Source organism: Trichomycterus rosablanca, chromosome 11 (genome assembly GCF_030014385.1).
Source record: "Trichomycterus rosablanca isolate fTriRos1 chromosome 11, fTriRos1.hap1, whole genome shotgun sequence".
Lineage (NCBI taxonomy): Eukaryota > Metazoa > Chordata > Actinopteri > Siluriformes > Trichomycteridae > Trichomycterus > Trichomycterus rosablanca.
Genome location: NC_085998.1, coordinates 5,795,767 through 5,820,918, shown reverse-complemented (window position 1 = coordinate 5,820,918; position 25,152 = coordinate 5,795,767). Strand labels below are relative to the sequence as shown.

The following is a 25,152-nucleotide window of genomic DNA, read 5'->3' as shown; positions in this document are numbered from 1 at the left end:
AGCAAAAAATGATATTTATTAACAATAAATGATATATACAGAAGAACAAAGGAAAGGAGTTAAACAAAAAACAATTCGGGAAATCCCGAACGATGCCACTCTCGTCACTGGCAACTGAAAAGGAAACACAAAAACAGAAAATAGAAAAACAGCCAACGCGAGGCGCGAACCCGGGTCGCTCACTCGCGGTAATTATAATCACCCCGCTACGCTACGGCGTTGCTGAGGTTACACACTCGCCTTCTGAATATAAGGCTGAAACGAGAAGACGGATCTCAGTAAATAATCCGTTAAAAGGGGCAAAACTTGTAAAGATAATTGAAAGGGGAATAGTGGATCGGTTATGTCACCAGTTTTAAAAGGCTGGGAAGAAACCGATGATTGAGTTTGGAAAAAGGGTTCAGGCGAGTGGATTCGAACCGGGGATTCACACATGGAGGAGCGGAGACTTACCGCTCAACCAAACAGCAGTGAATAACCCTGAAAAAAGTACACGCCTTTAAAGGACTGCGGAAGGTGGCAATTAGCCTGAGGCTAACCCGCTGCTAGCTTTGCAAGCGGGGACATTATGTGGCAACGCCAAAACAACCACAGCTCGAGGGCTGTAAGGAATCGCACCAGCTCTCCCTATTAAATGAAACAAAACCCTAATTTACCTCAGTCTTACGACTTACACACCCAACCGCGCTACCAGGCGCCTGGGGTACCAAACTAGCCCTGCAAAAGGAATGGCTGCAGCAGTGCAGCCGGTCGAAAACAAAGAACAAAGGTGCGACGACTGCAGACTGGCGACGCCCCCTTAAGTAGGAAGCTGACAGCTGCAAGTCGTTGCCCTAATCAGCTGGCCTCCTATTTGAGGCCACGCTGCTCTTTGTTCTGTAACGCCTGCAACGCTGTGAACTGGTGGTACGTTCGCCAGACGTTGCAGGCACCCTAACAAGATTACTGGTCCAGTACCTTAACCGCTAAGCTACCACTGCCCACATGTGTATAACGGATATGAATAACACACATGGAACTTTAGCGTGTATGGAGGAACACACTACACTTACTGTATTCCTCCACCACTCCTACTGATATCTCAAACGAACAATAGGAGGTGCTGTTGCAACAGCAAGGAGGTGATTTACCGCTCAGTCTCCATTCCCTCAAACATGATTGAGTCTGTTGAGTGTCAAACTTGAGAACAGACGCCCCATAGGCTATGTCATTTAAAATGAAGCAACACTATGATCATATTGCTGGGAAATGTAGCTGTATGCCACTGTATGCTGTTGCCCAACAAAAGGGGAAAGGGATCAACTGGAATGTGTGAGTAGCATAGCTTTGTATTACAATATTAACACAATTGTTAGCAGTCTAATTTTAACATCGGTTTGCTGGAATTAAAATGAGCAAGAGTAATAATAATAGTAATAATAGCATTTTGTAGGTGTAACATGCTCAGTTTGGCCTGGTATGTAGAGTAAACGCAAATGAAAAAATCTATTGCTACTGAATAAAAGAAGGAAATGTATTATGGTGAATGGGACAGCACACGTACTGTACTGAAATGTGATGTGTGTTGTTTTATGTACAGTAGTACTACTGTGTATTGTTGTTTATTATTGTTTATTACAGTAATGTCTACTCTATAATTTAAGATTTAAGGGAAAATGTACTTATTTATAACAAAAAAGACCATTAAAGACATAGGTTAGGTAAGGGGGGGGTCTGGCACGGATTAATTCTATTTACATTATTACTTATGGGAAAAATAGGTTTAACTAACGAACATTTTGACTTGAGAACAGTCCTTCAGAACCAATTAAATCCGTAAGTCAAGAGTCTACTGTACTTCAGCACTGAGCCAAATTCTGGTTCTGTAGATATCATAGGCATTCCTTAGACTTAAGGCGTGGCAGCTTTCTGGTTGTTTTCTGAAAACCCCTGTCTTGATGCTCTGAGCATTAGGTTAAAACTCTCTGGTGGATTGAGTAGCTGGTGTCGTTGCACCCAAGTGCTCTTTTGTTTTTTTCTGTCCCTGTTCTGTTCCCTGCTCACTTCTATTCTCAAGTCGCTCTAAGCTGTGATTTCCTGGGTTTTATTATTTTGTTCATTTAATAATTGTAGTTTTTTTTGTTTGTTTATGCATTTTCTCCCTTTTAGCGCGTCCAACTGCCCGATTGTGTCATGCCTCCTCTCCACTAATGCCGACCCTGGCCTGATTAAGGAGAACGAAGCTAACCCACGCCTCCCTCTGACACGTGGGCAGCGGCCGTATGCATCTTGTCACCCACACTTGACGAGTGCAATGCGGATCAGCACTGAGCAGCACTCTTTCCTTGTCTCTGTGCAGGCAACATCAATCAACAGCGCCAACAGAGGACGTAATTATTTTTCATGCGGCCACTCAGCCTAGCTGGCAGGCAAAGCTGAGACTTTTTTGAGATCCCAGCTCTAGTGTTCTAGCGTGTGTTTTAACCGCTGTGCCACCTGAGCGGCCCAATTGTAGTTTTTACTTCTTTTGTTTTCAGGGCTTTTCAGCCACAGTGTTGTTCTTCCTTCGTTCAGTATCCTGCAATTGGGTTTTTATTCCCTGTACATCACAAAAGGGAGTTACACCTGTGCCTCTTGAGGGGAACGCACTTCCACGAAAGAAGAGTGAACCGAACGTTTGTTTCTGTTATATACTCGCTAGCACTGATTTACCTGTGAAACGAGACGCTGGTTCTCATTAAGCCACGCCTGTCTCATCGTTGTTTTGTGATCAAAGCGCTGAGCCAGAAGCTCCAGTTTCTCCTGGCGAATCAGTTCCTTTCTTAGCGCCACGCCCCGTTCATGCTCCGCCTTCTCCAGCCGCTCCCACGCCTTAACCGGGAAACAAACAGTAATGGAAACGTTACAATGAGTACTTTATTTATTTATTTATTTTTTTCATTTTAATCAACTGTTTTATCCTGGTCAGGGCTGCAGTGGGTAACAGTTTCACTGAGAGACACTGGGCGAAAGGCAGGAATACCAAGGACAGGGTGCCAATTCAACACAGAGCTTCCCAAAGTGAATCAGTGACAAATAAAGGTAATATTATCTAGGTCAATCCAAATGGAGAACAAACAGATGTTCAGGAGCTGCACCAGACAGGCGACAGGAAGCTGGAAAACTGGATGCCTGGTCACTCTACAGGTTCTTGGTTTCATATTAGAAGAAGAAGAAGAAGAATGCCTTTATTTGTCATATATACAGATACAGTTGTAGGGTAAAATAAAATGCTTTTTCTGCATATACCAGCTTGTTTGGAAGCCGGGGTCAGAGCACAGGGTCAGCTATTGTACACTGCCTATAGAGCAGACAGGGTTAAGGGCCTTGCTCAAGGACCCAACAGTGGCTACACGGCCTGGATTTGAGCCAACAATCTTCCGACTGATAGCCCAAAGCTCTACCCACTAAGCTACCACTGTCCAATAATTAAACTGTTTTGTACTTAAATGTCCAAATCATCAATAAATCAGTGAAAACATTATTAACTCTGGTGTACAATCACTGACTGTAGCCCATCTGGTGCTCTGTACCTTATTTATCAAAGGACAGGAACCCTTATAGCCTGACTCTTTCAACATACTCTTTCAACCAAAAAAGAAAATATTTTGCAGAAACAAGCTCATGTTCAGGTGTCTCCATACTTTTGGTCACATGATGTTATCATTAGTAGTACCTTGTTGATGTCGGAGATGAGTTTTCCATCGTGAGGAACGTACAGTTTCTGATTATTCGCCCGGAGTTTACTCTGGATGGTGAAGAGCAGAACCTCCAGATTCCCTTTCTCCTGAAACCTGATTATTAGTTCTAATTAGCATGAGAGAGAATGCTAGCTAACTAGAGCACATGCTAAATATGAACAGGGTGAACTAACGGTGCTTGCTATGATATATCATTGCTAATGCTAATGCTAACACAATGTTCTTTATTTATTTATTTAACATACTTTATAGGCTTCTCGATGGTGCAGTAAGTTGTGAAGGCCTGTAGTTGTTGTTGCACTCCTGTTAGCGAGTTAGCGAACTTCTGGTTGCTAATGATGCCAATGGTTTTCTCAATCCACTCCAGCAGATCTGAAGCCAGCGCTTCATATCGCTGAATGATCTTCTCTGCTTCTATAGCATTATCCAGCACCTACAGAGACAGAATATAAAAGTATAAACTGCATCTACATACATTTTAACTTGTTATTAAATGTCTTGTTTTGGATCAACAACAAATAGTGTTATCAAAATGTTTGCTACAAAACGCTAAAATAAAACAGATATACAGGCTGCTAAGCTAGTGCTACCGCCCTGACTGGGTGCTTCACAGATGCATCGGTCTGTGTCTGAGAGAGGAAACTACTCATGCTGTCTGGTCGCGGTGCTGTCACAAGTAATGAAAAATCTGGACAGAGTAGCGTGTTTTTTTATGCTTTTTCTCCCCAATTTCCTCCCAATTTAGCACAGTCAATTTATCTTTCACTGCTGAGCGATACCTGATTACATCTGAGGAGAGCACGTCGCTGCACACGCCTCTTCCAACACATGTACAGCCCTCCTCTTCTCGCCCCTGCATTCTGCACAGGCGTCTCTTCCGCCAATCAGGGTCCTTTACACAGCAGTATGAAGTATGAAGATCCCACCCACACATAGTCCGGTCCCCCCCGCAGATACGGTGGCCAATTAGTATTTGCTGCAGGCACTGCTAATCATGCCTGCCAGATGGTGCCCAGCCGACCGGTGGCAACGCCGAGTTTCGAACCGAGGAGTTCGGAATCTCGGCGCTGGTGTGCTAGCGGAATATCCCGTAGCGTGTTTCTTCTAAATGGGCTAAAACTCCACCAGTGGATTTACACGTCTGTAGTGTATTACGAGTGTATTAATACCAATTACAATATTAAGTTAATTCATTAAAGCTTTGTTTTTTTGCTGTCTGTTTTTTTGACATTCTTCCTAGTAACTTTCACATTTTTGGACATGGACTTGTATATAATTATTTAGTATATTAAATATGAATATCAGGTATTTGAACACTCATACCTTTCCGATTCTTTTACCCTCCACTATCAGAGCTTTCATTTTGGAGAAGTAGTGATAGTATGAAACAACGTAGGTTATAATCGACTTCTCGTCCGGATTCTCTGTGTTCACATCTGAGACAGAAATGGGTTCAATCTTTAGAAAGGAAATGCATTATAAAAGCAGAAGTTAAAATAAATAAATATAAGAGTAAACACCCTCAGGGTCGAGGAGTTTGGTGAGGCCGAGGCTCTGCTCTGCGGTGTTGAAGGCTTGCTGCAGGTTGTGTGTGGCGTTGGATCTCGTCAGCTTGTGGAATTCGATCAGATCAGGTCTGAAACAGGAACGACGTAACAGAACTGTAATCAGTGTGAAGGTTCACAAGACATGCTGATTTTATATTTTTAGATCAACATAAATGTCCAAATCATCAATAAATTGTTACAATATTTAATAACTCTGGTGTACAATCACTGACTGTAGCCCATCTGTTGCTCTGTACCCCATTTGTCAATGAAAAGGAAGCCTAATAGGACTCCCACTGACCAGATGATGTTTGGGTGAAGGATCATTCTCAGTACTGCAGACTAACATGGTAAGGGTCTGTGTTGTTCTGGTGTATCAGGTGCAGCTGTGTTGTTGGGATTTTAAACATCTTGATGTGAATGCTGGGAGGAAAACAGTGCTTATAAATCCAGCAGCGTGGATTTGAGTGCGTGGCCACGAGTCTTTCTTTATTATAGTAATAAATACACTGATCAGCCATAACATTAAAACCACCTTCTTGTTTCTACACTCACTGTCCATGTTATCAGCTCCACTTATCGTATAGAAGCACTTTGTTGTTCTACAATTACTGACTGTAGTCCATCCGTTTCTCTACATACCTTTTTAACCTGCTTTTACTCTGTTCTTCAATGGTCAGGACCCCCACAGGACCACCACAGAGCAGGTATTATTTAGGTGGTGGATCATTCTCAGCACTGCAGTGACACTGACATGGTGGTGGTGTGTTAGTGTGTGATGTGCTGGTATGAGTGGATCAGACACAGCAGCGCTGCTGGAGTTTTTAAATACCGTGTCCACTCACTGTCCACTCTATTAGACACTCCTACCTAGTTGGTCCACCTTGTAGATGTAAAGTCAGAGATGATCGCTCATCTATTGCTGCTGTTTGAGTTGGTCATCTTCTAGACCTTCATCAGTGGTCACAGGACGCTGCCCACAGGGCGCTGTTGGCTGGATATTTTTGGTTGGTGGACTTTTCTCAGTCCAGCAGTGACAGTGAGGTGTTTAAAAACTCCAGAATGATCCACCACCCAAATAATACCTGCTCTGTGGTGGTCCTGTAGAGGTCCTGACCATTCAAGAACAGCATGAAAGGGGGCTAACAAAGCATGTAGAGAAACAGATGGATGGAGAAACAGGTGGTTTTAATGTTATGGCTGATCAGTGTCCATGGGCCTTGTGGAGGAAAAGCCTGAGAGACCCAGTTTTAAAGGACCATGTTGTACACTGGAGTAAATAATAACAGACCTGTGTCGGTGTATGAGAGCGTTGAATGCCAGTCCATCCCTCCAGCATGTGGTGAAGTTGTGAATGTTCACCTCAGGATACCTGATGACATACGCAGAGAAAAATTCAGTATTTTTGGTAGTATTTACTCCACTCAGTCGGACCTCATTTTACTATCAAAAATGCTGACAGCATTGGTAGCACACTTCTACTACTGCTATTGTTTCTCAGGGTGCTCCTCTTCTACTCATTACTATATACAGTAGGGACAGAAGATTACGTAGTTTAATAAAAATGATAATGCTTTATAAACACATGCCTCAGAGAACAATTCATACAAAATTAAGCACTAAATAAACAATACAAATTTAATTTACCAACTAATACAAACTAAACTCAACCATTGAATTTATATTACCTGGAAACTGCTTGCTTTTATTCTCAAAATTTCCTCAGATTTCCTGTTCCATGTTATTGTACAGTTAACTCATGACCTCCAACTGTGTCACTCAAAGCTACAATAACAATTACAAATCTAAATGTCTAGTTTTATTGCAGCGGCCCACGCTAGAATAAATAGTGACACACATTTTAAGAAAAGTTTCTGCAGGGTGAAGCTTTTAGTCCACAACAATAAAAACAGTCTGCTGGATCCTGGTGGAATCGTGAAATGCTTAGTGGTTGGTTGCCCTGCACTCACTTTCCACACCTTGGACAAAAGGAAAATATTTTTTTTTCAACTTAACGCACTAACAAATTTCGGTGTACGAACTGAAATTCGCATGCAAATGAAACACACAATTTACGATTTAAAAAAGTTACGAACAATTTGACTCCGACTCTCTCTCTCTCTCTCTCTCTCTCTCTCTATATATATATATATACAGTGTATCACAAAAGTGAGTACACCCCTCACATTTCTGCAGATATTTAAGTATATCTTTTCATGGGACAACACTGACAAAATGACACTTTGACACAATGAAAAGTAGTCTGTGTGCAGCTTATATAACAGTGTAAATTTATTCTTCCCTCAAAATAACTCAATATACAGCCATTAATGTCTAAACCACCGGCAACAAAAGTGAGTACACACACCCCTTAGTGAAAGTTCCTGAAGTGTCAATATTTTGTGTGGCCACCATTATTTCCCAGAACTGCCTTAACTCTCCTGGGCATGGAGTTTACCAGAGCTTCACAGGTTGCCACTGGAATGCTTTTCCACTCCTCCATGACGACATCACGGAGCTGGCGGATATTCGAGACTTTGCGCTCCTCCACCTTCCGCTTGAGGATGCCCCAAAAATGTTCTATTGGGTTTAGGTCTGGAGACATGCTTGGCCAGTCCATCACCTTTACCCTCAGCCTCTTCAATAAAGCAGTGGTCGTCTTAGAGGTGTGTTTGGGGTCATTATCATGCTGGAACACTGCCCTGCGACCCAGTTTCCGGAGGGAGGGGATCATGCTCTGCTTCAGTATTTCACAGTACATATTGGAGTTCATGTGTCCCTCAATGAAATGTAACTCCCCAACACCTGCTGCACTCATGCAGCCCCAGACCATGGCATTCCCACCACCATGCTTGACTGTAGGCATGACACACTTATCTTTGTACTCCTCACCTGATTGCCGCCACACATGCTTGAGACCATCTGAACCAAATAAATTAATCTTGGTCTCATCAGACCATAGGACATGGTTCCAGTAATCCATGTCCTTTGTTGACATGTCTTCAGCAAACTGTTTGCGGGCTTTCTTGTGTAGAGACTTCAGAAGAGGCTTCCTTCTGGGGTGACAGCCATGCAGACCAATTTGATGTAGTGTGCGGCGTATGGTCTGAGCACTGACAGGCTGACCCCCCACCTTTTCAATCTCTGCAGCAATGCTGACAGCACTCCTGCGCCCATCTTTCAAAGACAGCAGTTGGATGTGACGCTGAGCACGTGCACTCAGCTTCTTTGGACGACCAACGCGAGGTCTGTTCTGAGTGGACCCTGCTCTTTTAAAACGCTGGATGATCTTGGCCACTGTGCTGCAGCTCAGTTTCAGGGTGTTGGCAATCTTCTTGTAGCCTTGGCCATCTTCATGTAGCGCAACAATTCGTCTTTTAAGATCCTCAGAGAGTTCTTTGCCATGAGGTGCCATGTTGGAACTTTCAGTGACCAGTATGAGAGAGTGTGAGAGCTGTACTACTAAATTGAACACACCTGCTCCCTATGCACACCTGAGACCTAGTAACACTAACAAATCACATGACATTTTGGAGGGAAAATGACAAGCAGTGCTCAATTTGGACATTTAGGCGTGTAGTCTCTTAGGGGTGTACTCACTTTTGTTGCCGGTGGTTTAGACATTAATGGCTGTATATTGAGTTATTTTGAGGGAAGAATAAATTTACACTGTTATATAAGCTGCACACAGACTACTTTTCATTGTGTCAAAGTGTCATTTTGTCAGTGTTGTCCCATGAAAAGATATACTTAAATATCTGCAGAAATGTGAGGGGTGTACTCACTTTTGTGATACACTGTATATGCAGTGAACAAACATTCGGACAGCGGACAGTGTTTTCCGGTGTTTTCTTTATATTTTGTAAAATTCAATATTAAAATGGCACCAAAGAAGGTGCAGAGAAAGCACAGTGTTGAGAAAATGAAAAAATCTATCACTATTGAAAAAAAAGAAGGAAATTATCGAGAAATATGAGCGTGGCGTTCAAGTGACTGATCTTGCCTCTATGTTTGGAATGGCGAAATTGACAATATGTACGTGAGTAGAAAAGACGAGTACAAGGAAGTTAGGTATAACGCAAATAACAAAATTACGACCATCAGTGTTGGATGAAGTGAAAAGGTTACTTTTAGTGTGGCTTAATGAAAGACAAATGGCAGGTGATAGATGGCAGGGTAGATACATTTTATTAAAAAAAAAAGAAAGAAATGTATTATGATGTATGGTACTGCACACATACTGTACTGTGTGTTTATGTACAGTACAGGTACAGTACAGTACTACTGTGTATTGCTGTTTATTATTGTTTATTACAGGAATGTCTATTCTATAATTTAAGAATATACAAAATATACTTGTATTTATAACAAAAAAGAGCATTTAAGACATTAGAAAGTTTATGGGGTAAGGGGGGGTTTGGGAGGTCTGGCACGGATTAATTCTATTTACATTATTTCTTATGGGAAAAACAGGTTTAACTTACGAACATTTTAACTTAAGAACAGCCCTTCAGAACCAATTACATTCGTAAGTCAAGGGTCTACAGTACATGTGTACAGTACAAAGAGATGCTTTACCGAGTTTGGAAGCTGGGGTCAGAGCGCAGGATCAGCCATTATACAAGGTTAAGGGCCTTGCTCAAGAGCCCAACAGCGGTTGCATAGCAGAGCCTGGATTTGAACCGACAATCCTCCGATTGATAACTTAAAGCTCCACTCACTAGCCTACCACTCCCAATATTTCAGGCATGAACATTATAAAAAATGCAACCATAAACAGATTCACGTTACTGACATGCTGATAATAATACTTAATAAAGAACGTTTCTGATTCTCACCCTGCGGTTTTCATCTGGCACCACAGTAAGAGGGCGTCTTTAGCCGAGCGAGTCTCCCTGTTATCCTCCGTCTCAATTTTAATCACCTGGATCTGTTCAAGACAATCAGAAACACAGGTCAAAATAATGACATTTGGCTTCACTGAGCTGCTTCAGGACTCGAGGCTTTAAGATACCTGCTGCACCTTTATTTATTTATTTATTCATATATTTTCCCCCATCTGCATTATCCTCATTTTAATATACTGTATACTTGTATATCTGGCAATTACTGCTGGATGCAAAACACTCCAACATACGTGAAGTCACCGGCTGCTTACTTTCACTGGACACTTTTCACTGCAGTCTTATACAGAGAGCTTTAACATGTATAGAGGAAACACTACACTCTCTGTATTCCTCCACCAAAATGCTGTAAAAAATGCTGTTGCAGTGGCAATAAGGGATTCCCATTCCTACCTTCTCTCCCTTAGTTTTCTACATGTAAACATTTTTAATTATATAATAAATATTTATAATACCCTACATTATTTACCAATTACACAATATTCAATAAATTCAATCTTTAAACATAGCAACATGTCAAAAAAAATACTGTTTATATTTTTGTAATTTTTTACATATTCTTACTTTTCTACTTTTTAATATATGTGTACATATGTGTAAAAACTTTGTATTTTTTTTATTTTTATATTCTTGAAAGCTGCTGTAACACTGCAAATTTCCCCCGTGGGATAATAAAAGGCTATCTTATCTTAAATATTTAATCATAAATAACAAACTGATCTTTGCATGATCTCTACATAACCTTTACATGATCACTACATGATCTCATCTCTACATAACCTTTACATGATCACTACATGATCTCATCTCTACATAACCTTTACATGATCACTACATGATCTGATCTCTACATGATCTCTACACAGTATTCACATGATTACTACATGATCTGATCTCTACACAGTCTTCACATGATCTCTACATGATCTCTACACAGTCTTTACATGATTACTACATAATCTGATCTCTACACAGTCTTTACATGATCTCTACATGATCTCTACACAGTCTTTACATGATTACTACATAATCTGATCTCTACACAGTCTTTACATGATCACTACATGATTTGATCTCTACATGGTCTTTACATGATCTCTACATGATCTCTACACAGTATTCACATGATTACTACATGATCTGATCTCTACATGGTCTTTACATGATCTCTACATGATCTCTACACAGTCTTTACTTGATTGCTACATTATCTGATCTCTACATGATCTCTACACAGTCTTTACATGATCACTACATGATCTCATCTCTACATGGTCTTTACATGATCCCTATATGATATCTACACAGTCTTTACATGATTACTATATGATCTGATCTCTACATGGTCTTTACATGATCTCTACATGATCTCTACACAGTCTTTACTACATTATCTGATCTCTACATGATCTCTACACAGTCTTTACATGACCACTACATGATCTGATCTCTACATTATCTCTACACGATCTCTACATGTCTACAGGATCTCCATGTGTGCTCATATAAAGTCCTGAGTGTTTGTACCTCTCAGATGTTTCTCCTCTCCCTCTTTTCCAATTTCTCTTCCCTCCGTATCCTTTCATCTTTCTCTTTCTACATGCTTCTATCTCAATCTGTTTCTCACTATCAGTGATGCTGCAGTGCTAAATGTGACCTGCTGACTGAGCACAGAACCTGAACCAGCGGCCAGGACAGAGGGGCGTAACAGAGAGAAGAGAAGAGAAGAAAGAGAATGACAGGAGCCACCATGAACCAGAAGAAGGACGGAATGACGGGGGGAGAGAGAATAGTTTTACACACTCTTGTTGAGGACGTATTTAATAACAGTCTGTTCAGTGATGTCTGTGATTGCTCTTTGTCTGACTGAATGATCGGAGAACATTTGAATTCTTTAACAAGTTTATTGTTGGTTTTCTAAAAAAATATACAGACAGAAAATGAACTCCACTGAAGAAAGTGCTACCATGTCGTTTTACTTTCAGCAGGCTTAAAGCATCTACAAAAAACATCCAACAATTTAAGAAAATCCCAGAAGATCTGAGAAAAGCTAATAAAACCTAAATCAGTCAGAAAGAATAACAAAGCCATTAAATGACCCGAGGACACCTCCGTACCACAGTGAGAGCTGTAGCTTTTGTTTTATACTGTTGGTGTTGAACCAACAGAGTAAAAAGGTGTGTATGCTTTTACCACAATGCAACCAGTGTAACAAGGTCACACACACACTGCTAACGTCACACTGATGATGCAGCAGGTTTACTGTCGCTGCGCTGTATAAAGGTATTATGAAGGTAGCTTTATGTTCCTCAGGGTACAAACCATAAACTTCTAAAACAGAGCCGTGATTCTGGAATATTCCAGCCACCTCCCGTCACCACGTCTGTACGCCTGCAGTGCAGGTGTGATTATCACCAACAATAATTTCACTGGATGGCACGTACTACTACTTATTCTACTTATTTGGTATGAAAGTTTCAGACTGTCAGCCTCTTATAATAACTATCACCACAGACAAATCACACCAGACATCAATCTCAGACAGCCTGCATTATAATTTTGCATTTTGTGCTTTCATTTTTTGAACGACTGATTTCTTGAGTGTTAAATTAAGTGATAGGATATGCCTTTAAGAGCAAAAAATTACAGCATGTATGCTAACCTCACTATAATGTGATTTTCTGTGGAGCTTTTTCATTTTCTTTAGTGTGAAGATGTTAGAGAACGAAGCTGTACGTTGAATTTAGAACGTCCCTGCTGGACTGCTGAATCTGCACCAGTTCACCTGCACCCACGTTATACACTGATCAGCCATAACATTAAAACCACCTCCTTGTTTCTACACTCACTGTCCATTTTATCAGCTCCACTTACCATATAGAAGCACTTTGTAGTTCTACAATTACTGACTGTACTCCATCTGTTTCTCTACATACTTTTTAACCTGCTTTCACCCTGTTCTTTAATGGTCAGGACCCCCACAGGACCACCACAGAGCAGGTATTATTTAGGTGGTGGATCATTCTCAGCACTGCAGTGACACTGACATGGTGGTGGTGTGTTAGTGTGTGTTGTGCTGGTTTGAGTGGATAAGACACAGCAGCGCTGCTGGAGTTTTTAAATACCGTGTCCACTCACTGTCCACTCTGTTAGACACTCCTACCTAGTTGGTCCAGCTTGTAGATGTAAAGTCAGAGACGCTGCCCACGGGGCGCTGTTGGCTGGATATTTTTGGTTGGTGGTGTCAGTGTCACTGCAGTGCTGAGAGTGATCCACCACCTAAATAATACCTGCTCTGTGGTGGTCCTGTGGGGGTCCTGACCATTGAAGAACAGCATGAAAGAAGGCTAACAAAGCATGCAGAGAAACAGATGGACTACAGTCAGTAATTGTAGAACTACAAAGTGCTTCTATATGGTAAGTGGAGCTGATAAAATGGACAGTGAGTGTAGAAACAAGGAGGTGGTTTTAATGTTACAGCTGACCAGTGTACACTTATATACTACATCGTATATAATATCTACACTATTCTTTCTGATATCACTGACTAAATTCGTTCTTCTTTGTTAAATCCTGCATTTATTGAAGAAGGATTTTGGTTCCTCTCGAGTTTTGTAATAAATGTAGGAGAAACGAGTGGAATAATAGAAGTAATAAATAGTGAAACACTCAGTGTGAGGATGATGTGACAGTAGTAACGATAACAGAAGTGACCTGAAATAAAATCATTAAGGACATTTTGGGTTCTGCTATTGAACTAGAATAATTTCAGCTTTGACAGCTAGAGTTCTAGTTGGAGTAAATCGGGGTTCTGTTCTTTTCTCAGCACAGAGTAACGTGTCAAAAGTAAAAGGACACATTTAATCCACAGTCATAAAACATACATGGAGCGCTGGATCACACAGACACTCTGCAGGATACAAAAGAGCATCCAGAGATCAAAACCTCCAGCAGGGTCAAAAGATCAGAACACCAACCCCCCTCCATACCACACCTACCAACCAACACAAACTCCAAACCATCCTACTGTACCACACCTACCATCTAACACAAACCCCAAAACATCTTACTGTACCACACCTACCATACCTACCAATAAACACCCCCCCCAAACCATCCTACTGTACCACACCTACCATACCTACCATTAAACACAACCCCCACTCCAAACCCTCCTACTGTACCACACCTACCATACCTACCATTAAACACCCCCCCCAAACCATCCTACTGTACCACACCTACCATACCTACCATTAAACACAACCCCCACTCCAAACCATCCTACTGTACCACACCAACCATACCTACCATTAAATACAACCACCCTTCAAACCATCATACTGTACCACACCTACCATCTAACACAAACCCCAAAACATCTTACTGTACCACACCAACCATCCACACCTACCATTAAACACAACCCCCCCAAACCATCCTACTGTACCACACCAACCATACCTACCATTAAATACAACCACCCTTCAAACCATCTTACTGTACCACACCAACCATCTAACAAAAACCCCAAACCATCCTACTGTACCAAACCTACCATACCTACCATTAAACACAAACCCCCCCAAACCATCCTACTGTACCACACCAATCATACCTACCATTAAATACAACCACCCTTCAAACCATCATACTGTACCACACCAACCATCTAACACAAACCCCAAACCATCCAACTGTACCACACCTACCATACCTACCATTAAACACAAACCCACCCCGAAACCATCCTACTGTACTACACCAATCATACCTACCATTAAACATAACCCCCACTCCAAACCATTCTACTGTACCACACCAATCATACCTACCATTAAACACAACCCCCACTCCAAACCATCCTACTGTACCACACCAATCATACCTACCATTAAACACCTCCACCCTTCAAACCATCATACTGTACCACACCAACCATCTAACACAAACCCCAAACCATCCTACTGTACCACACCTACCATACCTACCATTAAACACAACCCCCACTCCAAACCATCCTACTGTACCACACCAATCATAGCTACCATTAAACACAACCCCCACTCCAAACCATCCTACTGTACCACACCAATCATACCTACCATTAAACACAACCCCCACTCCAAACCATCCTACTGTACCACACCAATCATACCTACCATTAAACACATCCACCCTTCAAACCATCCTACTGTACCACACCAATCATACCTACCATTAAACACAACCCCCACTCCACACCATCCTACTGTACCACACCAATCATACCTACCATTAAACACATCCACCCTTCAAACCATCCTACTGTACCACACCTACCATACCTACCATTAAACACAAACCCCCCCAAACCATCCTACTGTACCACACCTACCATACCTACCATTAAACACAACCCCATCCAAACCATCCTACTGTACCACACCAACCATACCTACCATTAAACACAACCCCATCCAAACCATCGTACTGTACCACACCAATCATACCTACCATTAAACACAACCCCATCCAAACCATTGTACTGTACCACACCAATCATACCTACCATTAAACACAACCCCCCCAAACCATCCTACTGTACCACACCAATCATACCTACCATTAAACACAAACCCCCCCCCAAACCATCCTACTGTACCACACCAATCATACCTACCATTAAACACAACCCCATCCAAACCATCGTACTGTACCACACCAATCATACCTACCATTAAACACAACCCCATCCAAACCATCGTACTGTACCACACCAATCATACCTACCATTAAACACAACCCCATCCAAACCATCGTACTGTACCACACCAATCATACCTACCATTAAACACAACCCCATCCAAACCATCCTACTGTACCACACCAACCATACCTACCATTAAACACAACCCCATCCAAACCATCGTACTGTACCACACCAATCATACCTACCATTAAACACAACCCCATCCAAACCAATGTACTGTACCACACCAATCATACCTACCATTAAACACAACCCCCCCAAACCATCCTACTGTACCACACCAATCATACCTACCATTAAACACAAACCCCCCCCAAACCATCCTACTGTACCACACCAATCATACCTACCATTAAACACAACCCCATCCAAACCATCGTACTGTACCACACCAATCATACCTACCATTAAACACAACCCCATCCAAACCATCGTACTGTACCACACCAATCATACCTACCATTAAACACAACCCCATCCAAACCATCGTACTGTACCACACCTACCGTCTAACACAAACTATAAAACATCCTACTGTACCACACCTACCATACCTACCATTAACCCCCCCTCCAAAACATCCTCCTGTACCACACCAACCATACCTACCATCAAACACAAGTAAATTCTCTACCACTGACATCTGTAGCCGTCTTTTTTGTCTGTTTTCTGCTACACATTTGTAACCTTTATTCCAAAGATCATGATTAGAACAGATCAGTGATCTGAGAAATTGAACCACCTGTGCTGATGTTTTCCTACCTGGAAGCGCAGAATGATGGTCCAAATGAGGCCGAGCGTCAGACGATGGTTTCCATCCACGATATCGTGGGATCCGACGTTCTCCAGGTGAACTCTCTGTTCTTTAAGGAACTGCAGAGCTTTATCCACGTTTTCCAGACAGTGTATCCTCATCCTGCCTCGCGTCGGCCTTGGCTAGGTAGAAAAATATCAACATCAAACATAATAAGATCTAACTTTTATTTAAGAATATTTGCTTAGAGCAGTGAGTGGTTCCTAAACTGTGGTACCAGTATGAGTGGTGGCACCCATTAGTGACAATGCTTCTGATCTATGGAAATATTTAGGATTTATTTTAATTCTATTTTTGCATTTCCTTCCAATCTAGCCATATCCAATTCCCCTCTTGTAACTTCCTCCACCGCTGCAGACATCCACCCAGACCAAGGAGAGCTGCAGTCAATCATGTGTCCCGTTCTGATGCACCATCCAACACCAATTGGCTTGAGAGTCTGACAGAGAGCAGAATCGTGTATGGAGAGTCACACAACACTATCTGGAAATAAAAATACCTCTCATGCAGGCACAATCCCAATGAGGAACCCATTCCACCATTCATCCCCTCAGACACTGCCAATTGGGTCTGTGCTTTGTAGTTTATAGCAAAGCGGAGATTAAAACTTCAACATTGTGGTGGTCAAAATTTCACCTCCCACCCAAAAAAACCCCTAAAATTATGAAGTGAAACTCCTTGGTCAGATGCAACACCATTAAATGCTGCTTCAATACTACATTGACATGCTATCTTCATCTCACATAGAAAAGACAATAATAAAAGATATGAAAAACAATACTCACTGACTGTATTTCTATTTCTCCCAAAAAATGACACACTGCATATTAAACCTGAGCTGAAATCACTTTAGCTGAGTTTAGCTGATTGTTGTAAAAAGCGTACCAGTGGTTCTCCTGACAGGACCTCCAGTAGGCGTGTTAGCATGTATCCATCCCTCAGATCATTATACAGGTCTGAAATTCGACAAGAGACACGAGCCAGGTGGGAGTTCACCCATTTAGTGAAGGTTTTCTTCTGCACAGCATCTCGCTCATCTGTACAAAATATACACACAGCATTACATATAATCATTAGGACTAACATTAATCACGTTGAATAACGCGATTAACGCGTAAAAATTTTAATCGCGATTAAAAAATTTATCGCAATTAAAATTTGTAATTAAACAATTTTTATTGGGCTGTTTGTGCCACTTTATACATGTGTCTCTGTGGTAATTTGCGCTGCTTTAACAGCAACATTGTGTTTATACTGTATAGCAATAACACGGCTCTTTTTCCAGTTTGCGGTCGTGAGTTACAAATTACTCAAACTGCTGCTACATATTGTGAAATATGGGATATTTTAAATAATCATTTTTGTTTTCAAAAAGCGTGAGAAATCATCACTAGACAAAATTACAGATATTAATTGACGCTTTAATATCATCTTTGGTCAGAGCACCTTTGTCTCGTCGGGCGTCTGCGTGCACGGATACACGTTACAGGCTAAATGAGCTCAGACTCAGTCTAATTTTATTTCAGAGGAATTTGGATGGAAAGCCCATGAACTGTAAACGTCGTGGGAACATTACAAACACTGGTGTTAAATGGATCACAATGGGCTGTAGACGCTTTAACATAGTTAATGATGTGGGTCGACATGCTGTTATCTATGAAATGGTTGATTGTAGTACCCTGAGCGCCTGTTTCAGTGGCAGGATTATAAACAGGAAAAGATCCCCACTTTTGCCAGATAATGTCATTTTAAATAACTGGCTGAAAATCTGTTAACAACTCTATATAGGCATTGGCTGGCTTTTTTATTGGTAAACATGTTCTTGCAATAAAAACTTAAAATTTTGCGTAGTTATTTATGCAGTCGATTATGTCTAACTTGGTTCTTTAATTGCGATTAATCTCAATTAAAAAATTTTATCACGTGACAGAACTAATTATCATACAATGTTTATACACCTGACCATGAGCTGGTAGGACATCATTTTCCTGCTCATTCCAGAGCTGTTCAGTGAGGCTGAGGTCAGGAATCTGTGCAGGACACTGGAGTTTCTTTGAACCGAGCTTTTCATAATGTTTTATAGAGCTTGCTTTGTGCTGGAACAGGATTGAGCTTTCAATAAACTGTTGTTGCAAAGTTGGAAACATGTAATTAAAAAAAATAAGATCCATGTACCCTTGAGTACTTGATTTCTACATGAACATTCTTGAGAAAAATGTAAGATCATCTTTGTGTAAGCTGAAGCTGAGTGAGTTTAGTAACTGACCAGAATAAATACTAATACAATCACTAATCAAAAGGAAATAATGTGTGTGTGTGTGTGTGTTTGTGTGTGTGTGTGTGTGTGTGTATTTACATCCACCTACCTGCCAGTGCTTTGATTCGTGAACATTCGAACAGTTTAGCACTGGTGGTTTCACTTTCCCAGAATCCCGTGCTGGTAGGGCGATTGTTGTTGTTTAATTGTCTCTGGGCTTCGGCGTTGTCCAGATCTGTAGCGGCACTGGCCATGGTGCCTGTTTCACCAAAAAACCCTGAACACACACAAACACATGATAGAATAGCCACATATAGACATATACACTATTTGGAACAAGTTGCACACACAAACCCCAAACACAAACAACAACTGTAAACTGCATCAGCCCACTACATCTGGAATCCAAGGTTTGAGTATCCAGTGGTGTTATCAGCCAGGTGGACATCAATATACACCGATCAGACATAACATTATGACCACCTTCCTGATATTGTGTTGATCCTCTTTTGCTGCCAAAACAGCCCTGCAACTGTGATGCTCTGTGTATTCTGACATCTTTCTATCAGAACCAGCATGAACTTCTTCAGCAGTTTGAGCTACAGTAGCTCGTCTGTTGGATCGGACCACACGGACCAGCCTTCTCTCCCCACGTACATCAAAGTCTTGGCCGCCCTTGACCCTGTCGCTGGTTTCCACTCTTCCTTCCTTGGACCACTTTTGATAGATACTGATCACTGCAGACCGGGAACACCCCACAAGAGCTGCAGTTTTGGAGATGCTCTGACCCCGTCGTCTAGCCATCACAATTGCCCTCGTCAAACTCACTCAAATCCTCACGCTCGTCCATTTTTCCTGCTTCTAACATCAACTTTGAGGATAAAATGTTCACTTACTGTCTAATATATCCCCTTACTAACAGGTGCCGTGATGAAGAGATAATCAGTGTTATTCACTTCACCTGTCAGTGGTCATAATGTTATGCTTTGTCGGTGTACATGATTAGCTATGGGTGGATTGCCAAAGCCCTGCGATCGATTGGCGTCCTGCCCTGTGTTACTGCATTGCACTCAGTGATTCCGGGAAAATCGGATCCACTGTGACCCTGATCAGAATAGAGTGAAATTAAAATAGTTGATTAGTTAAAACATTAAATATTTAAACAGTAAATATTCTTCTTTGTTCTGTTTTTTTATTAATAATTACAGGTGAACAAGGATTAACTGATTATTGCTGTTTGTTTTTATTATTTACATTTTTCCTACTGACCTATTTTTTTAGAACTAATAATTAATAATAATAATACCAACAATAATAATCTTCTGTTTGTATAGTGTCTGTGTTGCTGACTGTGTTTTATAGGGTCTGAAGAGACACAAAGCAGTGTGTGTGTGTGTGTGTGTGTGTGTGTGTGTGTGTGTGTGTGTGTGAGGGGGGATGGGAATTGAGTTTTTTTTGTAGAATTGGGGGGAAGGGAATCTAATCTCATCACACACACACATGCTCGGACACTTATTCATTTTTTCATTTCTCTTCATTTTCATTATCCACTTTTTTCTAATCAGGGTCACAGAGGGTCCGGTGCAAGGCAGGAACACCCTGAACAGACTGCCAATCCATAGCAGGGCTTCGGCACTCTCTCCCTCTCCCTCTCAAACAGAGCTGATCATGTCTGCGGCCGGATGATAGCAGAGCTGGGATTTGAACCCGGATCTCAGCAGAATACGACCAATGCTCAGAGCACCTGCTCCTGTGAAAAGGGACACCAATGAACGAGTGGCACCCCACTACACCAACAGTCCAAGTCCAGTGTAGATCCAAACATGGGACCGGTGGAAAGAAGCAGCCGGCGACTGGCGCATGTTTCTGTACTGTGGCAGAGGTTTTAGGGAACTTGATATGTCCAAAACAGTCCTGAACTGCATGACAAACGCAGCAATCGTGTCATCAATCATGATGAGTTTATTTTTGATAAACAGAACCACAGCTGGATGAACCACACTGAGCTTCAGGCCTTCACACACACACACACACTCACACACACACACACACACACACACACACACGCTAGAACGATCACAACAATCAAACTCAATAATAAAATAGACAATGACAAGTTATTCTCACTTTCACTACTGACAACATTCACACGTTCACCACAGAAACGTGCCACGTCCTTCCAGGTAATTTCTACACCAATAACTATCCATGTTGGCTTGAACTCAGTTTGAACTGTGTAAGAAGGAGGTGTGGGTGTTGCAGTTGAGAGGCATTCGGTTGAGGTAGGCGGTTGCTTCAGTTGCAGATGCGCTTTCCTGCACTATAAATCAATACTAAAGCACTGCAGTTTCTCTCTCTCTCTGTGTGTGTGTGTGTGTGTGTGTGTGTGAGGAGATGGAGGAAGCACCCAGAAGAAAACCCTAAAGGACACAGGAGGAACATACCAAACTCCTCACAAACAGTAACTAAAGACAATGGTCAAACCCAGGTCCCCAGGATCCATGTTGCTGTGCAGCATCTGCTCTACCATACGTAAAAAACAAAAGTCATTCTAAGGTCATTATGATGTGTAACTATACACCCATTTATTCATTTACTAACTGGTCAGTCCTGGTCAGGGTTGCAGTGGGGCCAGCACCTTATAATATTTATTTATTTATTTATTTATTTATTCCATTTATTTATGCATTTTCTCCCAATTTCTCCCAATTTAGTGTAGTCAATTTGTCTTCCGCTGCTGGGGGATCCCTGATTGCAGTCGAGGTGGGTATATTGCTGCTCACATCTGCCAATCAGGGTCCTTACACAGCGTTTGAAGGCCCCGCAAACATAGTCTGGTCATTCCACACTAGCAGAGACGTGTCTGCTGCAGGCACTGCCAATTATGCCCGCTAGATGGCGCCCAGCCGACCGGTGTCAATGCCGAGTTTCAAACCGAGGAGTTCAGAATCTCGGCGCTGGTGTGCTAGGGGAATATCCTGCTGCGTCTCTGGGCGCTTTATGATATTTATTTATTTATTTATTAGGATTTTAACGTCGTGTTTTACACACTTTGGTTACATTCATGACAGGAACGGTAGTTATTCGTTACACAAGGTTCATCAGTTCAAGTTTTAAATGTTAAACACAGTCATGGACAATTTAGCATCTCTAATTCACCTCACTAGAACATCTTTGGACTTTGGGAGGAAACCGGAGCACCTGGAAGAAACCCACATGGACACAGGGAGAACATGCAAACTCCATATAGAAAGGACCCGGACCGCCCCACCTGGGGATCAAACCCAGGACCTTCTTGCTGTGACGCAACAGTGCTACCCACTGAGCAAATTCACTCTCTAACTCACTTTGAAGAAGCCAATGCACCTACTGGATTGTTTTTTAAGATTGTTGAATATTAGAGTTTGTTAAAATATTAATTAGTATTCAGTAATTCAGTCATTCATTGTTTTGTTTTTTTAAACTGATTTATCATGGTCAGGGTTGCAGTGAGTTTGGCATACATTGAGCAAAAGTCAGGAGACAGACAGACACACACACTCAAATTGCTCAAATTGTCCTGATTACATGTTTTTGGACTTGTGGAAAGAAACCAGAGAACCCACGTGGGCACAGGAGAACATGCACAACATATAGCTAAAAAGGCTTTGGGGAAGGGCTGTTCCTGTTTCAGCCTGATGAAGTGAAGAACATAAAGACATAAATGAATAGTTTGGCGTGGTACTTCAGTGGCTTGTTCAGTCTTGACCTCAACCTCACTGAACACCTTCATGGTGAATGAGAACATCAATTGTGAGTCAACGCTTCTAATCCAACATCAATACTCCACCTCACAAATGCTCTGTTTACTAAATAAGCATAAATCCCCACAGACGCATTCCAAAATCTTGTGGAAAGTCTTCCCAGATGAATGAAGAGTGTTACACAGTTCCACAGGGGGACAATTCCATATAACTGCATATACTACATATAGACAGGCGTCCACATACTTTTGGACACATCGAGTATTATATTGTTTCTATTTGCTTGTGTTAATTATAAACATTTGTAATAATAAAGACTGTGGATTAAAATCAGACATGTTTACTTAGCATTTAGCTCTGACAGTAAGAAGTTTTACTGCATCAGACACACCCAGTGCATCAGACTAGTTCAGCATGCAGTGATGAGAACACAGCTCACACTGGATCTGTGTTAGCATTTAGCATGTAGCAATGATGCTACACTGCAACACTGCTCATTGTAGCAGCTACAACACACGGTGATCTATAGACGATGAATTCTGATATTCAGTTATATTAAATATACTGTAAACAAAGCCTCATTGTGTAATAATCCAACAGCCATCAACCAAAAATCCACAACAACATCTACAATAATACCATTACAAAAAATTACATTATAAGAGTTCTTAAAACAGTATTCACACAGTTTTAAAAAATCACATCCTGCAGGCAACATCAATCAGCACATTCCAGTCCTAACGCCAATATAGTTATGAAGAGTGTTTGGATGGTGCAGTGGACCCAGGTTTATTCTCAGTGGTGTCACCAGCCCGATCAGACACTCCACATAAACATTAGGGTGTGTCTTACGGAGATGAAGCTCCTTGCTGGCTGGTTGAGGAATCAGCGGGAATGGTGGAGGAATACAGAGAGTGTAGTGTGCTCCTCCATACATGTTAAAGCTCTCTGTAAGAATCCACCACTGGGATTGGATAAGTGATGTAGTGGATTTGTGTCCTATCGGCCCTGCAACCACTCATCTTTTCACGGTCAGGGTCACACGGGTCTAGACACATGGGGAAACACTGGGAGAAGGGCAGGAATCCCCTGGACAGGGCATCAATCCATTACAGGGCCCCTCTCATCTGGTTTTAGCCTAGTGGTTAAGGTACTGGACTAGTAATCGAAAGCTTGCTGGTTCAAGCCCACCACTGCCAGGTTGCCACTGTTGGGCCCTTGAAGAAGGCCCTTAACCTTAAATTGCTTGACAGCACTACTAAGATTCAAACCTTGTGGTGGACCTGCGTAGAAGACCGTGTTACGCACTATGAAGTCCTAAATTCTTAAAGGGGGTGGATTTTAGAACTTCAGAGGGTGTCTGTGTTCATTACTTCGCATATTAGATATTTTGTCATTAGCAATATAAAAAAAACTTGAGGCAAGTTGGGTCTGGACGCAAAGTGCAAACAAAACAGAAAACTGAGATCTGTTTCTTCTCCTGTGATCACTACCCTGCTGTCGTGGAGAAGCTTGAGAACCTATGAGAACGTTAGAGTCTGGAGCTGTGCTGATTATCAGGGGCTAGTCTGTAAGCAACACAAGATAGAGGACATTGGAGAAAGCTGACCCATTTGAACAACTATCAGAAAGTCGGCATAATGGCATGACATGATCTGGTTAGAGTGGAGGTGGGGATGATTAACTAGTTAACCAATAACCAATAATTATAAGTTATAAGTTTCTTGCAGCTGATAATTGATTTGGACTGAGAGAGGCACTAGTGAGTTTAGACTGTTGATTTGAGACTCAAAACCATACAGCTTCAGTGCACAGCACCAGCTAGAAGCACAAACTCATTTTGTAACCTTATTTTTATATATGTATCTATTACAAAAAATTAAACTAGAAAATTGCTTACAATAAAAACAACACTGATGTCAGGAAACGCTTCAATACACAGACTACACCTTTATTAGTCATTGTTTTAGCTGAACAATGGTAGACTTTCTGATGTGTTTTTAACAGAGATGAGACGCTGTAAGTATAAACTAAAATGTACAAATGCAAAATATTTAATATTTACTTGATTAACTGACCTAATGACCTTCTAATGACCTAATGGTCATCTAACAGATACTATCAGCCTGGGACAAAAAGAAAGGTCGGATTGGGCTTCTCCTCATTACCACTCCAACACCAACTCCTGCTGTCTGGTCAAGGAGCTGGTACAAGTAGTGGAGGAACACATAGAGCACACCATGACCCTGCCACAAATATGTGGTGCTGCTCTCTTTAAAAATCCATCACTGACTGGAGTAAAGGAGCATTACTGGTGGGATCGGGTGCTAGACTGCAAATCTCCTTGGCCAGCGTGAAGGAAGTGGTAACAGAAATGCAATTGAGGCAGTCATGCTTTGGTGTGAAAGAAGAATTA

General features: G+C 41.6%; 1 protein-coding gene across 1 annotated transcript in view; it reads right to left on the bottom strand.

The window, feature by feature from the left end:
* LOC134323508 (spectrin beta chain, non-erythrocytic 4-like) overlaps window positions 1-25,152 on the bottom strand; it is an 81,772-nt gene that overhangs the window by 54,957 nt on the left and 1,663 nt on the right. Inside the window, exons 2-11 of the mRNA XM_063005037.1 lie at window positions 19,103-19,270; window positions 17,622-17,773; window positions 16,685-16,858; window positions 10,105-10,196; window positions 6,558-6,638; window positions 5,240-5,355; window positions 5,043-5,155; window positions 3,965-4,152; window positions 3,695-3,812; window positions 2,692-2,850 (exon numbers count right to left, since the gene is read on the bottom strand). Of these exons, the coding sequence (XP_062861107.1) occupies window positions 2,692-2,850; window positions 3,695-3,812; window positions 3,965-4,152; window positions 5,043-5,155; window positions 5,240-5,355; window positions 6,558-6,638; window positions 10,105-10,196; window positions 16,685-16,858; window positions 17,622-17,773; window positions 19,103-19,247 (1,338 nt within the window). The 5' untranslated portion in view covers window positions 19,248-19,270. The remainder of the gene's footprint in view (window positions 1-2,691; window positions 2,851-3,694; window positions 3,813-3,964; window positions 4,153-5,042; window positions 5,156-5,239; window positions 5,356-6,557; window positions 6,639-10,104; window positions 10,197-16,684; window positions 16,859-17,621; window positions 17,774-19,102; window positions 19,271-25,152) is intronic.